At 42.3% G+C, this 16,468-nt stretch overlaps 1 protein-coding gene across 1 annotated transcript in view; it reads left to right on the forward strand.

The window, feature by feature from the left end:
• LOC112250881 (C3 and PZP-like alpha-2-macroglobulin domain-containing protein 8) overlaps positions 1-16,468 on the forward strand; it is a 51,668-nt gene that overhangs the window by 14,148 nt on the left and 21,052 nt on the right. Inside the window, exons 20-28 of the mRNA XM_024421398.2 lie at positions 1,109-1,340; positions 1,939-2,092; positions 5,701-5,840; positions 5,967-6,018; positions 6,373-6,671; positions 7,810-8,035; positions 8,339-8,515; positions 10,365-10,446; positions 16,298-16,454. Of these exons, the coding sequence (XP_024277166.1) occupies positions 1,109-1,340; positions 1,939-2,092; positions 5,701-5,840; positions 5,967-6,018; positions 6,373-6,671; positions 7,810-8,035; positions 8,339-8,515; positions 10,365-10,446; positions 16,298-16,454 (1,519 nt within the window). The remainder of the gene's footprint in view (positions 1-1,108; positions 1,341-1,938; positions 2,093-5,700; positions 5,841-5,966; positions 6,019-6,372; positions 6,672-7,809; positions 8,036-8,338; positions 8,516-10,364; positions 10,447-16,297; positions 16,455-16,468) is intronic.

Genomic DNA, 16,468 nt, shown 5'->3' on the forward strand with positions numbered 1-16,468 from the left:
ACATCATCTGTGTGTGTGTGCGTGTCTGTGTGTATGCGTCTGGGTAAAAGATTGAAAGGAATGTAAGTCTTATTTATTAATTGCTTGCTTTTCTAGTCTCCCAACCTTGCCAGCAGGCATACCAGCTAAGATAGTTAGACAAGCTAGCTACTCTAACTTGAAATGGCTTCTTGGTATGAGGTTTGGAAATTGGGAACCTATCTGAGCTAGCTTAAAGCCAACTTCATAAAATTGCTAGGTGGCTTATAGTATTACAAAGAAACGACAACAAAATAAAAAAGTTAAATATATATATTTTTTACGGGTCAAATCTGAGGTTGGCACGTGCCCCTGTGCCCCCTATGGGTATGACACCTGTGTGTCTGAATGCATTTGTGTGTGTGTTTGAGAGAGTGGGTGGAGATGGTCTCAGCTGCATCAGATTGTGGGTATTTAATTGGGATTTGGTGGTGTTCCAGATCTGTGAGGATGGAGGAGTGGGAGGGGTAAGGGAGCACATATTTGAGAGGGGGATATTTCACCAGTGGGTGTGAATGTGGCCCATTTAAGCAGGGTTGTCTTGGAACACACATCGGCTTTCTCAACAGCTCCTGCCATTCATTTCCAGCCAATATAAATTAACTGGCCATAGATTTCCATATGCTTGATTCCTTTGGGCAGGGTTATGTTATGCCTAATTTCCTATTCAATCCCAACGCTTTGATTTCCCTTATTGAGTGTATCAAAGTAATTTTGGGTTGACTTTGATCAAAAGGCAGTGCGGTAGTAATTTCCGAGGACGTTTATTATGCCCTGTGAAAGCCGGCCAAAACCAACGTCAGTACGGGTAGCCAACAATGATCTCACTAATTTACAGCTTTACTGAACAACTGCCTGTTTTTCACACCTATGTATTGCAATGTGTTATGGGCAGAATATTACTTAGTTACAGGTGTTTCCCAGATGAGACACATATTAGATCAATCCCCTTCATTCCCATAACGGGGTCTTGTTCCAAACGTTAGTCTGAAACAGTGTTTTCTATGCGGTCATGATTAGAGAACATTGTTTGTTGGAATGGTGCATTAGCTTTTGAGTAAAAATGTTCCACCCAAATCTGTTTTGGCAGTGATGTCACCGGCGAAGCTGAGTTACGATTGGATGTTCCAGACTCCATTACCACCTGGGTGACAGAGGCCATTGGCTTGTCAGAGGAGAAGGGGCTGGGCCTTGCCAAGAGGGCGGAGCTTCGTACCTTCAAGCCCTTCTTCGTAGACTTCACCCTCCCCTACGGTGTGATACGTGGGGAGCAGACCAAAGTACCGCTGACTGTTTACAACTACCTGTCTACCTGCGCAGAGGTAAGGGGGCGAAAGAAGGGGTGGATCCTATACCATGACGACCACAAGGAAATATGTATGCTTGGAGCAGAGCAATCTGGTCCTAACATGACCATAAGTGTGTCCATCCTCCTGTTTACAGAGATGACATCATGATGTTGGCAGATGAGCCTGTTGAAGGGCTATGCATGGTGTGCTTTAATGTCATGTTAGGTGATTATGTAAGCCAATGGAGCCCTGCCTTTGATGTCTGCCTGAAAACATGTGATTCTTATATTTCCTGCAAAGTTATTTACGACTTGTAGCGTGTAGATAAAGAACAGTGAAACAATCTGACTGTATTACCGAGCCCTCTGCGAAATTTGGACGATGGGTGAAACTTAATCCTTCAGAGAGCCTTAGAGCCATGAGTCAGTCAGCATGGAAAATGTGCAATGTGATTCGAAATTCCCCAAAATCCTTTAAGAGCTTTGAGGAGATCACGCTACATGAAGGGACGAAACGGAGAGCAGATATGACGAAATCATGTCTTGTCAGAAAATATACATATATGTTGCGCTAATGCAGTGCCTTCCTCTGTGTGTGTGTGTGTGTGTGTCCCTCTCTCCATCTTGCTCAGGTCTATGTCAAAGTCACCATTCCCAAAGGCATCAAGTTTGTGGGTCACCCCGGGAAGCATCACCTGACCAGGAAGAAATGTGTGGCTCCTGGAGAGGCCACACCCACATCCATAGTGCTGTCCTTCACTGAGCTGGGCGCAGCTAACATCACAGGTTATTCCATCTAGTCAGTTACTGGGGAACCCCTGGGGAAGATTTCCAGGTTCTCTCATAGTTCTTACAGTTTTCTGATGCTGTAAGCGTATTGCTAGTAACTCTTGAACTTTGGGATTTGATTCATAGGATATTGCAGGTTGGTATGGTACACTGCCCTTTTGTGAATGCTGTTGTTACATGCTGTATGAGTAACACCTACCTTTTAACTTTCCTCTCCATCCAACTCTAAAATCATGAGGCCTTTGAAGGCTGTACTGTATGCCAAAGAGGTTCCATACTGCTAAAAGACCTGAGGCTTAAGGCTTCCACATTCTTCCCAGACGAAACAGTTCGGAAGAGTTTGTGCATATATTATGACGACATTGCGAAGTACTGCACCAAACATCTTAGTTAGATGTAAAATTGCGCGACTAAGATTTCCTTTGCAAAAACTTCAAAAGGAATCACAGTTCTCTTGAGTTATCTTAGATTAATTGTGACTATTTTGAGGAAATGTATACTGGCTACTAAATGTCGACCGATTAATTGGAATGACCGATTAATTAGGGCCGATTTCAAGTTTTCATAACAATCGGAAATTGGTATATATATATTTCTTTACACCTTAACTAGGCAAGCCAGTTAAGAGCACATTCTTATTTTCAATGACAGCCTAGGAACGGTGGGTTAACTGCCTTGTTCAGGGGCAGAACGACAGATTTTTACCTTGTCAGGTCGGGGATTCAGTCTTGCAACCTTACAGTTAACTAGTCCAACGCTCTAACCACCTGCCTTACATTGTACTCCACGAATAGCCTGCCTGTTACGCAAATGCAGTAAGAAGCCAAGGTAAGTAGCTAGCTAGCATTAAACTTATCTCATAAAAAACAATCAATATGTCACGCCCTGACCATAGAGATCCTTATTATTCTCTATGTTTGGTTAAGTCAGGGTGTGACTCGGGTGGGAAAGTCTATGTTTTCTTTTTCTTTGTTTTGACCGTGTGTGTGTGTGTGTGTGTGTGTGTGTGTGTGTGTGTGTGTGTGTGTGGTTCCCAATCAGAGGCAGCTGTCTGTCGTTGTCTCTGATAGGGATCATATATAAGTTGTCATTTTCTGTTTGGGTTTTGTGGGATCTTGTTTTCTGTTTAGTGTCTGTACCTGACAGAACTGTGCGCTTTCGTTTTCACTTTGGTTATTTTGTTTGAGTGTTTTTTGAAAATAAATCATGGACACTTTCCATGCTGCGCTTTGGTCCACTCCTTTTGATGAGAGCCGTTACACAATCAATCAATCAATCATAATCACTAGTTAACTACACATGGTTGATGATATTACTAGTTTATCTAGCGTGTCCTGCGTTGCATATAATCGATGCGGTGCGCATTCGCAAAAAAGGACTGTCGTTGCTCCAACGTGTACCTAACCATAAACATCAATGCCTTTCTTAAAATCAATACACAAGTATATATTTTTAAACCTGCATATTCATTTAATATTGCCTGCTAACATGCATTTCTTTTAACTAGGGAAATGGTGTCACTTCTCTTGCAGCAGAATCAGAGTATATGCAGCAGTTTGGGCCTCCTGGCTTGTTGCGAACTGTTTGAAGACTATTTCTTCCTAACAAAGACAGCCAACTTCGCCAAACCGGGGATGATTTAACAAAAACGCATTTGCGAAAAAAGCACAATCGTTGCACGACTGTACCTAACCATAAACATCAATGCCTTTCTCAAAATCAATACACAGAAGTATATATTTTTAAACCTGCATATTTAGCTAAAAGAAATCCAGGTTAGCAGGCAATATTAACCAGGTGAAATTGTGTCACCTCTCTTGCGTTCATTGCACGCAGAGTCAGGGTTTATGCAACAGTTTGGGCCGCCTGGCTCGTTGCGAACTAATTTGCCAGGATTTTACGTAATTATGACATAACATTGAAGGTTGTGCAATGTAGCAGGAATATTTAGACTTATGGTTGCCACCCGTTAGATAAAATACGGAACGGTTCCGTATTTCACTGAAAGAATAAACGTTTTGTTTTCGAGATTATAGTTTCCATATTAATGACCTAAGGCTCGTATTTCTGTGTGTTATTATGTTATAATTAAGTCTATGATTTGATAAAGCAGTCTGACTGAGCGATGGTAGGCACCAGCAGGCTCATAAGCATTCATTCAAACAGCACTTTCGTGCGTTTTGCCAGCAGCTCTTCGCAATGTTTCAAGCATTGAGCTGTTTATGACTTCAAGCCTATCAACTTCCGAGATTAGGCTGGTGTAACCGATGTGAAATGGCTAGCTAGTTAGCGGGGTGCGCTCTAATAGCGTTTCAAATGTCACTCGCTCTGAGACTTGGAGCAGTTGTTCCCCTTACTCTGCATGGGTAACACTGCTTCTTCGATCTGTTCCTGGTTCGAGCCCAGGTAGAAGCGAGGAGAGGGACGGAAGATATACTGTTACACTGGCAATACTAAAGTGTCTATAAGAACATCCAATAGTCAAAGGTATATGAAATACAAATGGTATAGAGAGAAATAGTCCTATAATTCCTATAATAACTACAACCTAAAACTTCTTACTTGGGAATATTGAAGACTCATGTTAAAAGGAACCACCAGCTTTCATATGTTTGCATGTTCTGAGCAAGGAACTTAAACGTTAGCTTTCTTACATGGCACATATTGCACTTTTACTTTCTTCTCCAACACTTTGTTTTTGCATTATTTAAACCAAATTGAACTTGTTTCATTATTTATTTGAGGCTAAATAGATTTTATTGATGTATTATATTAAGTTAAAATAAGCGTTCATTCAGTATTGTTGTAATTGTCATTATTACAAATACATTTTAAAAATCAGCCGATTAATTGGTATCGGTTTTTTTATGGGCCCTCCAATAATCGGTATCGGTACCGGTGTTGAAAAAAAATCATAATCGGTCGACCTCTACTGGCTACGGCCTCTCAAATTGGACAATGAGTACTATTGCCGCTTTTTTCTTGCAAAGGTCTTTTAAGGGAGTGTGTGAGCACACTCGTTCTGTTCGCCCAGCCGCCAGCCTGAACTGGAGTATGCTGACGCCTTTATGTGATCTGGTCATCCAGCGATACAAACAGTCCCATCAAAGTTACAAAGCAGGCCACCAGCAGGGGAGCAGCCGGGGCCTTGCACTGACACTCAGTGGCATGTTGATGAGTTTTCAGGTCACTGGTGGTCAATGGGCCCCCCACGGCTCTCTCGCTCCCCTGGCCCCTAGTCTTTCCCTTTCACTACACACATACAAAGAGAACACATTGGCACACAGCCACGTCTCCAATGTGCTCCTCTGCAAAGGGAACTACATGTTCTTTGACAACCATGATTTATGTTGTTGTGCAATGTGGGATTGTGTTGTTGATAGATGTATTACAAAGCAATTTCATTAACATAACTATGTTTTCTTCAAATAGCATTCTTCACACTATAGTCTTTTGGCTGCTTGTTCGGTTTATTTTATACAATACATTTGTACTTAAAATGTATGCAATAAAAGTCCTGCTTAGTGGGAACTTACAGGCAAAAAAAAACATCCTGATATAAAGTATGGTGAGGTGAAGTATGTCTTTGTTTTTTCCTGCCGTAGCACGGGCCATTGCCTATAGTGAGCCGGGCTGCTGCTTAGATGGACTCCAGTCAACTAAAACAGGCAAAAACATAGATGACCCGGAGGACCGGAGGACCCCCATTGGCCTTGACTATGTCCGAAGGAGTGTCCTGGTGGAGGTATGAGAAATGGGGGAGAGACTGCTTGGGGAGAGAGCTGAGATGGGGAGCAGATGCTTGCTGTACCATGTACTGTCATTAGTAGAGAGTGATGTCAGCTCTAACATGTTGTTTCTCCCCCTACAGCCAGAGGGCCTGCCCAGACAGTACACCTACAGTGTCTTCTTCTGCCCCAACGGTCAGTATACAGTTATATTCGCGACTATTGCATCTTGCCTATGCCGCTCGGCCATCGCTCATCTGTATATGTTTATGTACATATTCTTATTCCATCCCTTTACATTTGTGTGTATAAGGTAGTTGTTGTGGAATTGTTAAATTCCTGGTTAGATATTACTCCACTGTCGAAACTAAAAGCACTATGTGTAAGTGACCAATACAATTTGATTTGATATATGTTGTACTATAGTACAACACGGGTATAAGAGCAAATACATTTGAAGTGTTACCCAATACCTTTCTGCCTCTACAGTCTGGTTTATTTTCTGCACTGGGCCACAATTTAATGTGAATCTGACATTTCTATTCTCAGAGCGAATCCACATCTCCACACCCAACAAGTATGAGTACCAGTACGTGAAGAAGCCGGCCAAGATGACTCACTTTGAGGTGGCAGTGAAGACCCACAACGATGCCCATTTTGCCCTCTCACCCAGCCCCCACGACTGTGCTGAGATGCTGGAGATTGTACTGGGGGGCAGACAGAACACCCGCTCCTGGATCTCCCTGGGCAAGATGGGTGAACCAGTGGTCAGCTCCCCCACCCCGGGCATCCTCTCCTGGGATGAGTTCCGCAGCTTCTGGGTCAGCTGGAAGGGTGGCGTCGTGCAGGTGAGAGGAGGGGGGTGGTCAAGCCTAGTTCTCTTGGTTATTGTAGCATCTATTCTAGAAATGAGTTCTGGGATTTGTGTCCTCATATGAATCCTATACAGATCCACTGTGGCATCTCCAACAAGCCCCAGTCAGACAATCAGACAGACAGTCAGACAGTCAGTCAGTCAGTCAGTCACTCAGACAGTCACTCAGTCACTCAGTCAGTCAGCAAGTCAGGGCTTGAGGTAGAGTATAGTAGTGAGTTGGGGTAGTAAGAGAGGGAGTGTTCGACTGGACAGGCACAGGGGCTGTGTAGTCAAGAGGACTGGCGCCACTTTTAATGACATGCCTGTGAGGTCACGCTTAACGGGCTGGACACTCTGTGATCTGTGGCGTCCGCAGGCAGTGGCCTGGCACACGGGCCTGAAAACTGCATTAGCCTCGTACCATTCACCAAAGGGAGCAATTAAAACCTTGCACTAGAACCCAGTATGGCCCAATAAGATTCATTTATTTTTCTAGTGACTGATTGCATTTCATGTTCAGCTCTGCATGGTCTTTGGTTTAACGTGATTACAAAATGCCTAGAAATACCCAGGGTGCCATCTGTTCATTTGGAAATATGGATTGAGTGGATGTAGGAAAAAGGTGATGCAGACTGCTGTTGCCAACTCTTGGAAATTGACTTTATGTGTGCCTAGGATTTGAAATGCAAAAGCAACCCAAATGGCTTTTTAAGTAGAATCTTATTGGCTTCCAGTATTTTACTATTGACCTTAAGCCACAGGGGCTTCCTCTATACAGCATTAGCAAACACTTATTTCTATCATGTTATTAGATATTCATTTAATCAGGGTGAAATTCAGAACCACATTTATATCGTGTCAGGCTTTCATTTGAACCTGGCAAAAACCAAGTCACTACACTTTGTTGTAACAACCATAGAATTTGAATTACAACATCCTGGTTTTTCTCTCTGAGTTTGACCAGTACTCGAGGTAGAAGTTGCCCTTAAGAACAGATTTAGAATCAGATACCTTACCCTGCTAATCATTAGGTCAATGAAAGACACCTGACCCTGCATCAGTGGTTAGGGACAACTTCACTCTTTCACTCCAGTCAAAAACCTAAAATCTCTCAAATCGATCTCTGATAGGTCGGACATGGTTTGCAGCCATCCAATGAGTCGGTGATCCTACAGTGGTCTGGCCCCCTCCCTGGCCAGGTGCGTCACATAGGTTTCTCCACGGGCTGGGGCTCTGTGGGTGAGTTTAAGATCTGGAGGAAGGAGGACACTGATGAGAACCACAACGAGGCCTTCACCCTGGGCGTCCCTCACAACGTGGTGCCTGGCTCTGAGACCGCCACTGCCTCCATGATAGGTGAGGAGGGACACCATTTATTTCTCATCCTTCTTAAAGACCTATAATTTCCGTTATCTGAATGTCTGCTTCTCCTCCTCCTATTCACTTTGACATACCTTGTCCATGTGGTTAATTAGAGTTGGAATTAATCATTTCTCTCTGAATGACGTTTGATGAAGCAGTTGTAGCCTACCATTTGTAATACTGTTGACCCTGCAGCTGTGTTGAAGAAGAGATGTTATCTTAATGAAACTAACTTTATGTGAGGCAGTGTAGCAGTGTTGCTGAACAGTTTGTGTATTGTGTTTTGTGATGTGCCAGGAGACGTGATGGGCCCCACCCTCAACAACCTGGACAAGCTGCTGCGCCTGCCCTTCGGTTGTGGAGAGCAGAACATGATCCACTTCGCCCCCAATGTTTTTGTCCTCAAGTACCTGCAGAAGACCAGGCAGCTCAGCCCTGAGGTGGAGGCTGAGGCCACAGACTACTTGCTGCAAGGTAGCCACAGGAGAGATCAAGTAGTTCAAGGGCTTTGAGACCTAGAGCCAAACGCTACCTTGAGAACCTTGAGATATTCCCGTTGGGTGATGTCAGTTACCCCTGTGAAGATCATCTTATAAAGTCAATGCATTTACTGTCCACTTAGTTCTAAAACAGTGTTTCTCTGATATTCACCAAGGACCCAGATTCACAAAACCTTTACTGTCCACTTAGTTCTAAAACAGTGTTTCTCTGATATTCACCAAGGGCCCAGATTCACAAAACCTTTACTGTCCACTTAGTTCTAAAACAGTGTTTCTCTGATATTCACCAAGGGCCCAGATTCACAAAACCTTTTTAAGAAGACATTTCTTCTTAGCTGCCATTTTTTTCCTTAAATAACTATAGACTTAAGAAGAAAGTTAAGAAAAGTTGCTATTCCTCGAAAGGAAATGTTATTGCGCTATTTCTTATGTTTCTTCTCCTTAAGCAAAAAGTTGAGAAGAAATTAGATTCTTGAAAATAAAGTTCCTGGAAATGTTGTTAATTCCAAGATAGCTAAACCCTTGTCTTAAACTCAGGGTAGTGAGAAAAAAGCTAGCTAAAGATAGCTAAACCCTTGTCTTAAACTCAGGGTAATGAGAAAAAAGCTAGCTAAAGATAGCTAAACCCTTGTCTTAAACTCAGGGAGGTGAGAAAAAAGCTCATGAAAGCATGTTTTGTTCACTCAGACTTCCTCTGAAAGTTTCAGTGTTGATTATTTTAAACACAAGAACATGTTTTAGAACAGTAATCTCAGTAAGAAATACGCTAACATGATTTAAACATTTTTATTATGATTATTTTTTATTATGAACACAACAAACACAAAAAAACAGAAATATACAAACTAGAGTACATAAACCTAACAGACAGGGGTATTACATATCAAGATTCATTTTCAATTTGTTAAGTACTTTTTTGGTGCATATTGCTTTTTTGTTTTTACATTTACTGATCATTTCAAAATAATATTTCAATTCTATCTTAAATAATGTGAAAAGGGGTTTGTTTTCTGCCCACTTCCTTTTATGGACAAAGAATATTCTATGAAAGACAAACTAACTAACAATGAAAGTTAAATCAGGGTTCATATCATTTGGTTCAAAATAAAACATAATATCAGAGTCTTTCAAATTATCATTAATAGTTGTTTCTTTTAAAATAAAATCTTCTAACTCACACCAAAATCTTCTGACATAAGAGCAGTCCCAAAATAAATGGTCAAGAGTCTCTGGGTCACAATCACAAAATACACATTTGTTATCAATAGCTATTTTCAATCTGTGTATAATAAAGGTCTTTACAGGGTAGATTCTATGAATGAGTTTGTATGATACTTCTTTCACCTTATTAGATGTACAATATTTACCAAATAACAACAAAACTTTTTTCCAGTTCACTTAGGCTGCATTCCAGTACATTTTAGCAGAGGGAATAGTAACATATTGACATAGTTTCCTTATATACATGTTATTACATTTATAGTTTAAAATGTCAATTCCTTCTAGTTGTATTGAGGCTACTACGCTAACATGATTGCTATTGCTAGATAGATAGCTAAAATGGTTGCTTAGCAACAAACAATTTGTAAGAAGACAATTTGTAAGAAGATATTTGAGAAGTTCTTAAGAAAATCATTACATCTTAAGATATTGTTGAGGAATTGCACTTACAGACTATTTTATGAAGTTCTTATTTTTTTCTTAAGAATCTTATGTTTTTGCGTAAGTGTTTTATGAATCTGGGCACTGGTTTGGATAGCAGTATTAATGAAAAAGTACTTTAGCATCAACCCACTAATTCCTTCTCCCCTGTACTATCCCAGGGTACCAGAGACAGCTGACCTATAAGCGCCAGGATGGATCCTACAGTGCCTTTGGAGAGAGGGACTCCTCTGGAAGCATGTGGTAAGTCATCTACTCTTCACTTAGGTTAACATCCCTCAGTAAGTCATCTACTCTTCCCTTAGGTTTACATCCCTCAGAAAGTTCTCTAGTCTTCCCTTAGGTTTACATCCCTCAGTAAGTCCTTTACTTTTCAATTAGGTTAACATCCCTCAGTAAGTCCTCTAGTCTTCCCTTAGGTTTACATCCCTCAGTAAGTCCTCTAGTCTTCCCTTAGGTTAACATCCCTCAGTAAGTCCTCTAGCCTTCCCTTAGGTTTACATCCCTCAGTAAGTCCTTTACTCTTTCCTTAGGTTTACATCCCTCAGTAAGTCCTTTACTTTTCACTTAGGCTTACATCCCTCAGTAAGTCATTTACTTTTCACTTAGAATTACATCCCTCAGTAAGTCCTTTACTCTTTCCTTAGGTTTACATCCCTCAGTAAGTCCTTTACTTTTCACTTAGATTTACATCCCTCAGTAAGTCCTTTACTCTTTCCTTAGGTTTACATCCCTCAGTAAGTCCTTTACTTTTCACTTAGATTTACATCCCTCAGTAAGTCCTTTACTCTTTCCTTAGGTTTACATCCCTCAGTAAGTCCTTTACTTTTCACTTAGGCTTACATCCCTCAGTAAGTCATTTACTTTTCACTTAGAATTACATACCTCAGTAAGTCCTTTACTCTTTCCTTAGGTTTTACATCCCTCAGTAAGTCCTTTGCTTTTCACTTAGGTTTACATCCCTCAGTAAGTCCTTTACTCGTTCCTTAGGTTTACATCCCTCAGTAAGTCCTTTGCTTTTCACTTAGGTTTACATCTCTCAGTAAGTCCTTTGCTTTTCACTTAGGTTTACATCCCTCAGTAAGTCCTTTACTTTTCACTTAGGTTTACATCCCTCAGTAAGTCCTTTACTTTTCACTTAGGTTTACATCCCTCAGTAAGTCCTTTACACTTTCCTTAGGTTAACATCCCTCAGTAAGTCCTTTACTTTTCACTTAGGTTTACATCCCTCAGTAAGTCCTTTACTCTTTCCTTAGGTTTACATCCCTCAGTAAGTCCTTTGCTTTTCACTTAGGTTTACATCCCTCAGTAAGTCCTTTGCTTTTCACTTAGGTTTACATCCCTCAGTAAGTCCTTTACTTTTCACTTAGGTTTACATCCCTCAGTAAGTCCTTTACTTTTCACTTAGGTTTACATCCCTCAGTAAGTCCTTTACACTTTCCTTAGGTTAACATCCCTCAGTAAGTCCTTTACTTTTCACTTAGGTTAACATCCCTCAGTAAGTCCTTTACTTTTAACTTAGGTTTACATCCCTCAGTAAGTCCTTTACTTTTCACTTAGGTTTACATCCCTCAGTAAGTCCTTTACTCTTTCCTTAGGTTTACATCCCTCAGTAAGTCCTTTGCTTTTCACTTAGGTTTACATCCCTCAGTAAGTCCTTTGCTTTTCACTTAGGTTTACATCCCTCAGTAAGTCCTTTACTTTTCACTTAGGTTTACATCCCTCAGTAAGTCCTTTACTTTTCACTTAGGTTTACATCCCTCAGTAAGTCCTTTACTCTTTCCTTAGGTTTACATCCCTCAGTAAGTCCTTTACTTTTCACTTAGGTTTACATCCCTCAGTAAGTCCTTTACTTTTCACTTAGGTTTACATCCCTCAGTAAGTTCTTTACTTTTCACTTAGGTTTACATCCCTCAGTAAGTTCTTTACTTTTCACTTAGGTTTACATCCCTCAGTAAGTTCTTTACTTTTCACTTAGGTTTACATCCCTCAGTAAGTCCTCTACTCTTTCCTTAGGTTTACATCCCTCAGTAAGTCCTCTACTCTTTCCTTAGGTTAACATCCCTCAGTAAGTCCTTTACTTTTCACTTAGTTTTACATCCTGCACGTCAGTTCACTCCCGATGGTACATAGTTTAATACTGCATACCGCTCCTCCACTTACCCTGACCTGAAGTGGATTATTGGCAGAAACAATGGGAGCTCTTATCAGTAACATTGTATACGCATGTTCAACATTCATACCCTCATATTCCTGTGTTTAAATCGGTCTGAGTTATGCTTGCTGAGTGTTTATTTAATGTTTACACATCCCTGGAGGCAGGCAGGCGGCCACGACCATGTCATAATATTTGGAATAGTGAATACGGAGCGAATGAGAGGCTCCAATGTTCTGCTTGCATATTCGGGCCACTTGCATACCTTCAGGGTGATTTACTAGTTGATGTGGGTATTATGATATTTAATAGAGCTCAGACTGTGAAACAGTAGGTTAAATAAACCCAAGAGAATCATACACAAACTTCTAATTGGTTCCCAAGGCAGCCGTGGGGCTCCAGTAAGCTATTTGCTGTTAAAGAGGGTTAATGCATATGGAACAGAATGGCCCCTGGTTGTTTTGGCCCAGGGGCGAAGTAGCACCTCTGTATGTAGGCTACACTGACTACCCCCCCTCCTCCCAACCTCCTCCTCAGACCCCTACCACCACTGGAGACACAGGAGTTTGCTATGCTCTAGGCCACTTAACGAAAAAAGCTTTTTGACTTTCGACATGCCCTAGAACCTGGAACTAGGCCATGTCTTGTCCAAAACAATTGAATCACTGCTCTGGTGTAATTGGTAATATCATTCAACTTTTCCATGAAAACCCTTGAAACCTCCATATGCGGGAAGAGGATATTAAGAAGATATGAAGTGTAACGGTCATAATAGTGTAAGCGTCGGTTTTGGAGCCACGGGCCACATGGCAGGACACAGATGTTGAACCTTATGTAAACCTGTACCAACAAACTCTTTATGAATCCATCAGCTTGGTGTTTATATGTCAGAACAACCCACCTTTTGTTTGGCCTCCAGAGTTAGTCATTCGTACAGGTCATTTATGGGCAGGTAAACAGCGTTCTTAATGCAGTGTTAATGTATTCCAGTTGTAAAATTGTATCTAAGCGGAAATTGCAGGGACTAATGAAAAGATTGTACATAATGACACAGGCAGTAATGTCTCCATAGGCTAATGCTGGGTCTGGCTGATGCCAAGGCACTTAGCCCTACTTTACTCTACTTTTCTCTACTCTGCTCTACTCTGCTCTACTCTACTCTGGTCTAATCTGCTCTACTCTGGTCTACTCTGCTCTACTCTACTCTGGTCTACTCTACTCTGCTCTTCTCTACACTGCTCTACTCTGGTCTACTCTGCTCTACACTGCTCTACTCTACTCTGGTCTACTCTGCTCTATTCTGCTGTACTTTGCTCTGCTCTACTCTGGTCTACTCTACTCTGCTCTACTCTGGTCTACTCTGCTCTACTCTACTCTGCTCTGCTCTACTCTACTCTGGTCTACTCTGTTCTGGTCTCTGTGTCTGTCCCTGTGGGTTGAACAGTCCCTGTGGGTTGAACAGGACCTCGGGGCACAGAGCTGAGGATGAGGAGGGGCTGGTTCTCATCACTAACCCCTGCTTGCCTCTCAGGCAGATGCAGATACCACTGGTGTGTGTGTGTGTGTGTGTTTAGGGGGGTGGTGTTGGGATATATCAACATATCTCGGCGGGATTGGAGGTGGGGGTGTTGTGGTGGGGCCTGGAGCGGACATGGCAGCCCCTCTTCCGGCATCGCTTGCATACCTGTCTCCGTCTGGATCCAATGAGAGCCACATGCTGCTGTAATCTGCAGAACCCCCACCATCACCACCCTCCACCGCCTCAAACCCCGTAGCCTACTTAATACCCTGGCCCGGGGTAAATATGCAGCCCAATGGAGGGCTCCACAGCTCCACACTGTGGGTCTGTTATTGGTAGTCACTCTAGATATCTGCGTTGCCTCCCACAATTTTCAAATGCTCCTAGGGTCTGGTTTTCAAGACTATGTTAGTGGTGCCTGATTAGATACACACGGGACGTGTTGAGGCTGGCAAGGCACTTCCCTGTGAATGAGATTGATCTGGCAGTGAGGCTAGAGTGGATTGGATAGCAGAAATGGAGAGAACTGATCTACAGCGTTATTCAACTATCTATTTCCACTCCAATGCCAAACATTGGGTGATTACAGCAGGAATTTGGTGTTTTTATCAAGCCAGATCTTAGATAACTGGGTGCTGAATTGATAGATGTTTACATGTTGAAATGGAGAATGGTTGTTATTGTTCTGTGCTTGGATGTGGTAACCCTTTCTCTCCCCTCTCACACACACTGCCATGGAAGCCCTGGTGTGTGTGTATCCATGTGGTTTAACCACAAACAGAGCACTCTGTCATTCATTCAAACTAAAACTGTCTGCAGTAAGAACTGTGTGAGAACCAGGGTAATCTGCTGCCTTTGAAGACTTTAAGGAACTTGAACTATCATTTTGACTTTGAGAAACTATCATTTTGACTATCTTTACTTTGAAGATAAAACATATTCTGTGTTGTACTTCTATAGAAAACCCCAGTCTATTTGGACTTCATATGACCCACATTTTACAACTGCTACTCAAACAATAAATATGTTTATATACACTGCATCAAAATAACCAGTAGCCAGGGAATTTATCATGTTGTGGAGTTGTTAACATGGGCCGTATTTGTCAGTAAGTCTCGGTCGTTCCTGTAGGCAGTTATAAAAACCTTGGTTTCAACTTGCATTGACGTTGCAGGATCCAGCTCCAGTGTGCTGTTCTGAATGACCTCTGTGTGCTATCCAGAAAAACATGTCAACAACTGCAATACAAGGGGAGTGGAAGCCCGGAGGGAGGGACTTCAGCGGGCCAGAGTGGAGGAAGCAGCTCTGTCTCTGTCGTTTCCTCACACACTAAATCATCTATACGCTACCCAGCACCTCTCCCTGGGGCCTAGCAGTTAAAGCCGGTGACACAATATTACTTAACATTATAAAAATTCCTGCCGGCTTAAGACTCCATCCCTGCTGGCTCTCTGGGGAGACATAACTTCCAGGGCCCAGCAAGGGAAGATTTAGTACCGTGGTTTATGGGAGAGCGTTTTTTTCTTACTCTCTTGGTTTGTTCCTTCAGTTACAGCCCAAATGTATGTTTGGGGGAAAAACACACATGGTTTATTTATTTATTTCACCTTTTTATGGTAAGCAGCTTGCCTCATCACTTGGTTGCTCTGGGGAGGATGCTGTCATGGAATGCCAGTCTGTAATTGAAGAGCATTGGCCGTTGTGTGCAGGGGTTACTGAAGGGCAGTTGTTTATGTATGAACGTGTGTTTATTAGCCTAGCCAGGTCCCTCAGTCATCACCATTGGCCTCTCTGTGGGTCTTGAGTTCTTCTCTGTGATTCCCACTGTGATTCCAGTTCAGAAACTACAGGTCACACACTGTTGCTGGAGATTAGGAATGCCAACCCTGGCGATGGCTGTTTGTATAAGTTCAGAATGCTTACGGGATAGTCCGGCATGCAGAAACATACTTGATTTTGTTTTGTGAAATTCCTTGTTCTTGAGACGGAACAGCTGCTGTATCCTGTGGTGACAATATGCGCTTTTCCCACTCCTCCTCCATCTTCCCCTCTTTCATCTTCCTCTGCTCTCCCTCCAACCTCCTCTCTGTCAGTTAGTCTGTTTTTGCCTGACAGGATTTTGATGTAGTTTGATCTTCTCAGCATGACGTGCTGTGTAGTTTGGCATGTATCAGCTGCCATCTCACTCATCCCTGTTGCTGTTGAGAGATTTAAAAGGTGTGACTGGTTGGGGAATATTTCACCCCATTCAAATGGTTTATGTGAACTCCGATGTGAAGTTTGCTAAGTATTTTTGAAGGATATGTCAGCACATGCTTGAAAGAGACCCAATCCCTCTCTCTCTCTCTCTCTCTCTCTCTCTCTCTCTCTCTCTCTCTCTCGCTGTCTCTGTCTCTTCCCTCTTCCTCTCTCCTCTCCAGGCTGACAGCGTTTGTGTTGAAATCCTTTGCTCAGTCTCGTGGGTTCATCTTCATTGACCCAGAGGAGCTGCAAGCTGCCAAGGCCTGGCTCATCAACCACCAGAGAGAGGAGGGCTCCTTCCCCGCCATGGGACGCATCCTCAACAAAGACTTGCAGGTGTGTGTGTGTGT

The sequence above is a fragment of the Oncorhynchus tshawytscha genome, linkage group LG05 (assembly GCF_018296145.1).
Source record: "Oncorhynchus tshawytscha isolate Ot180627B linkage group LG05, Otsh_v2.0, whole genome shotgun sequence".
NCBI lineage: Eukaryota > Metazoa > Chordata > Actinopteri > Salmoniformes > Salmonidae > Oncorhynchus > Oncorhynchus tshawytscha.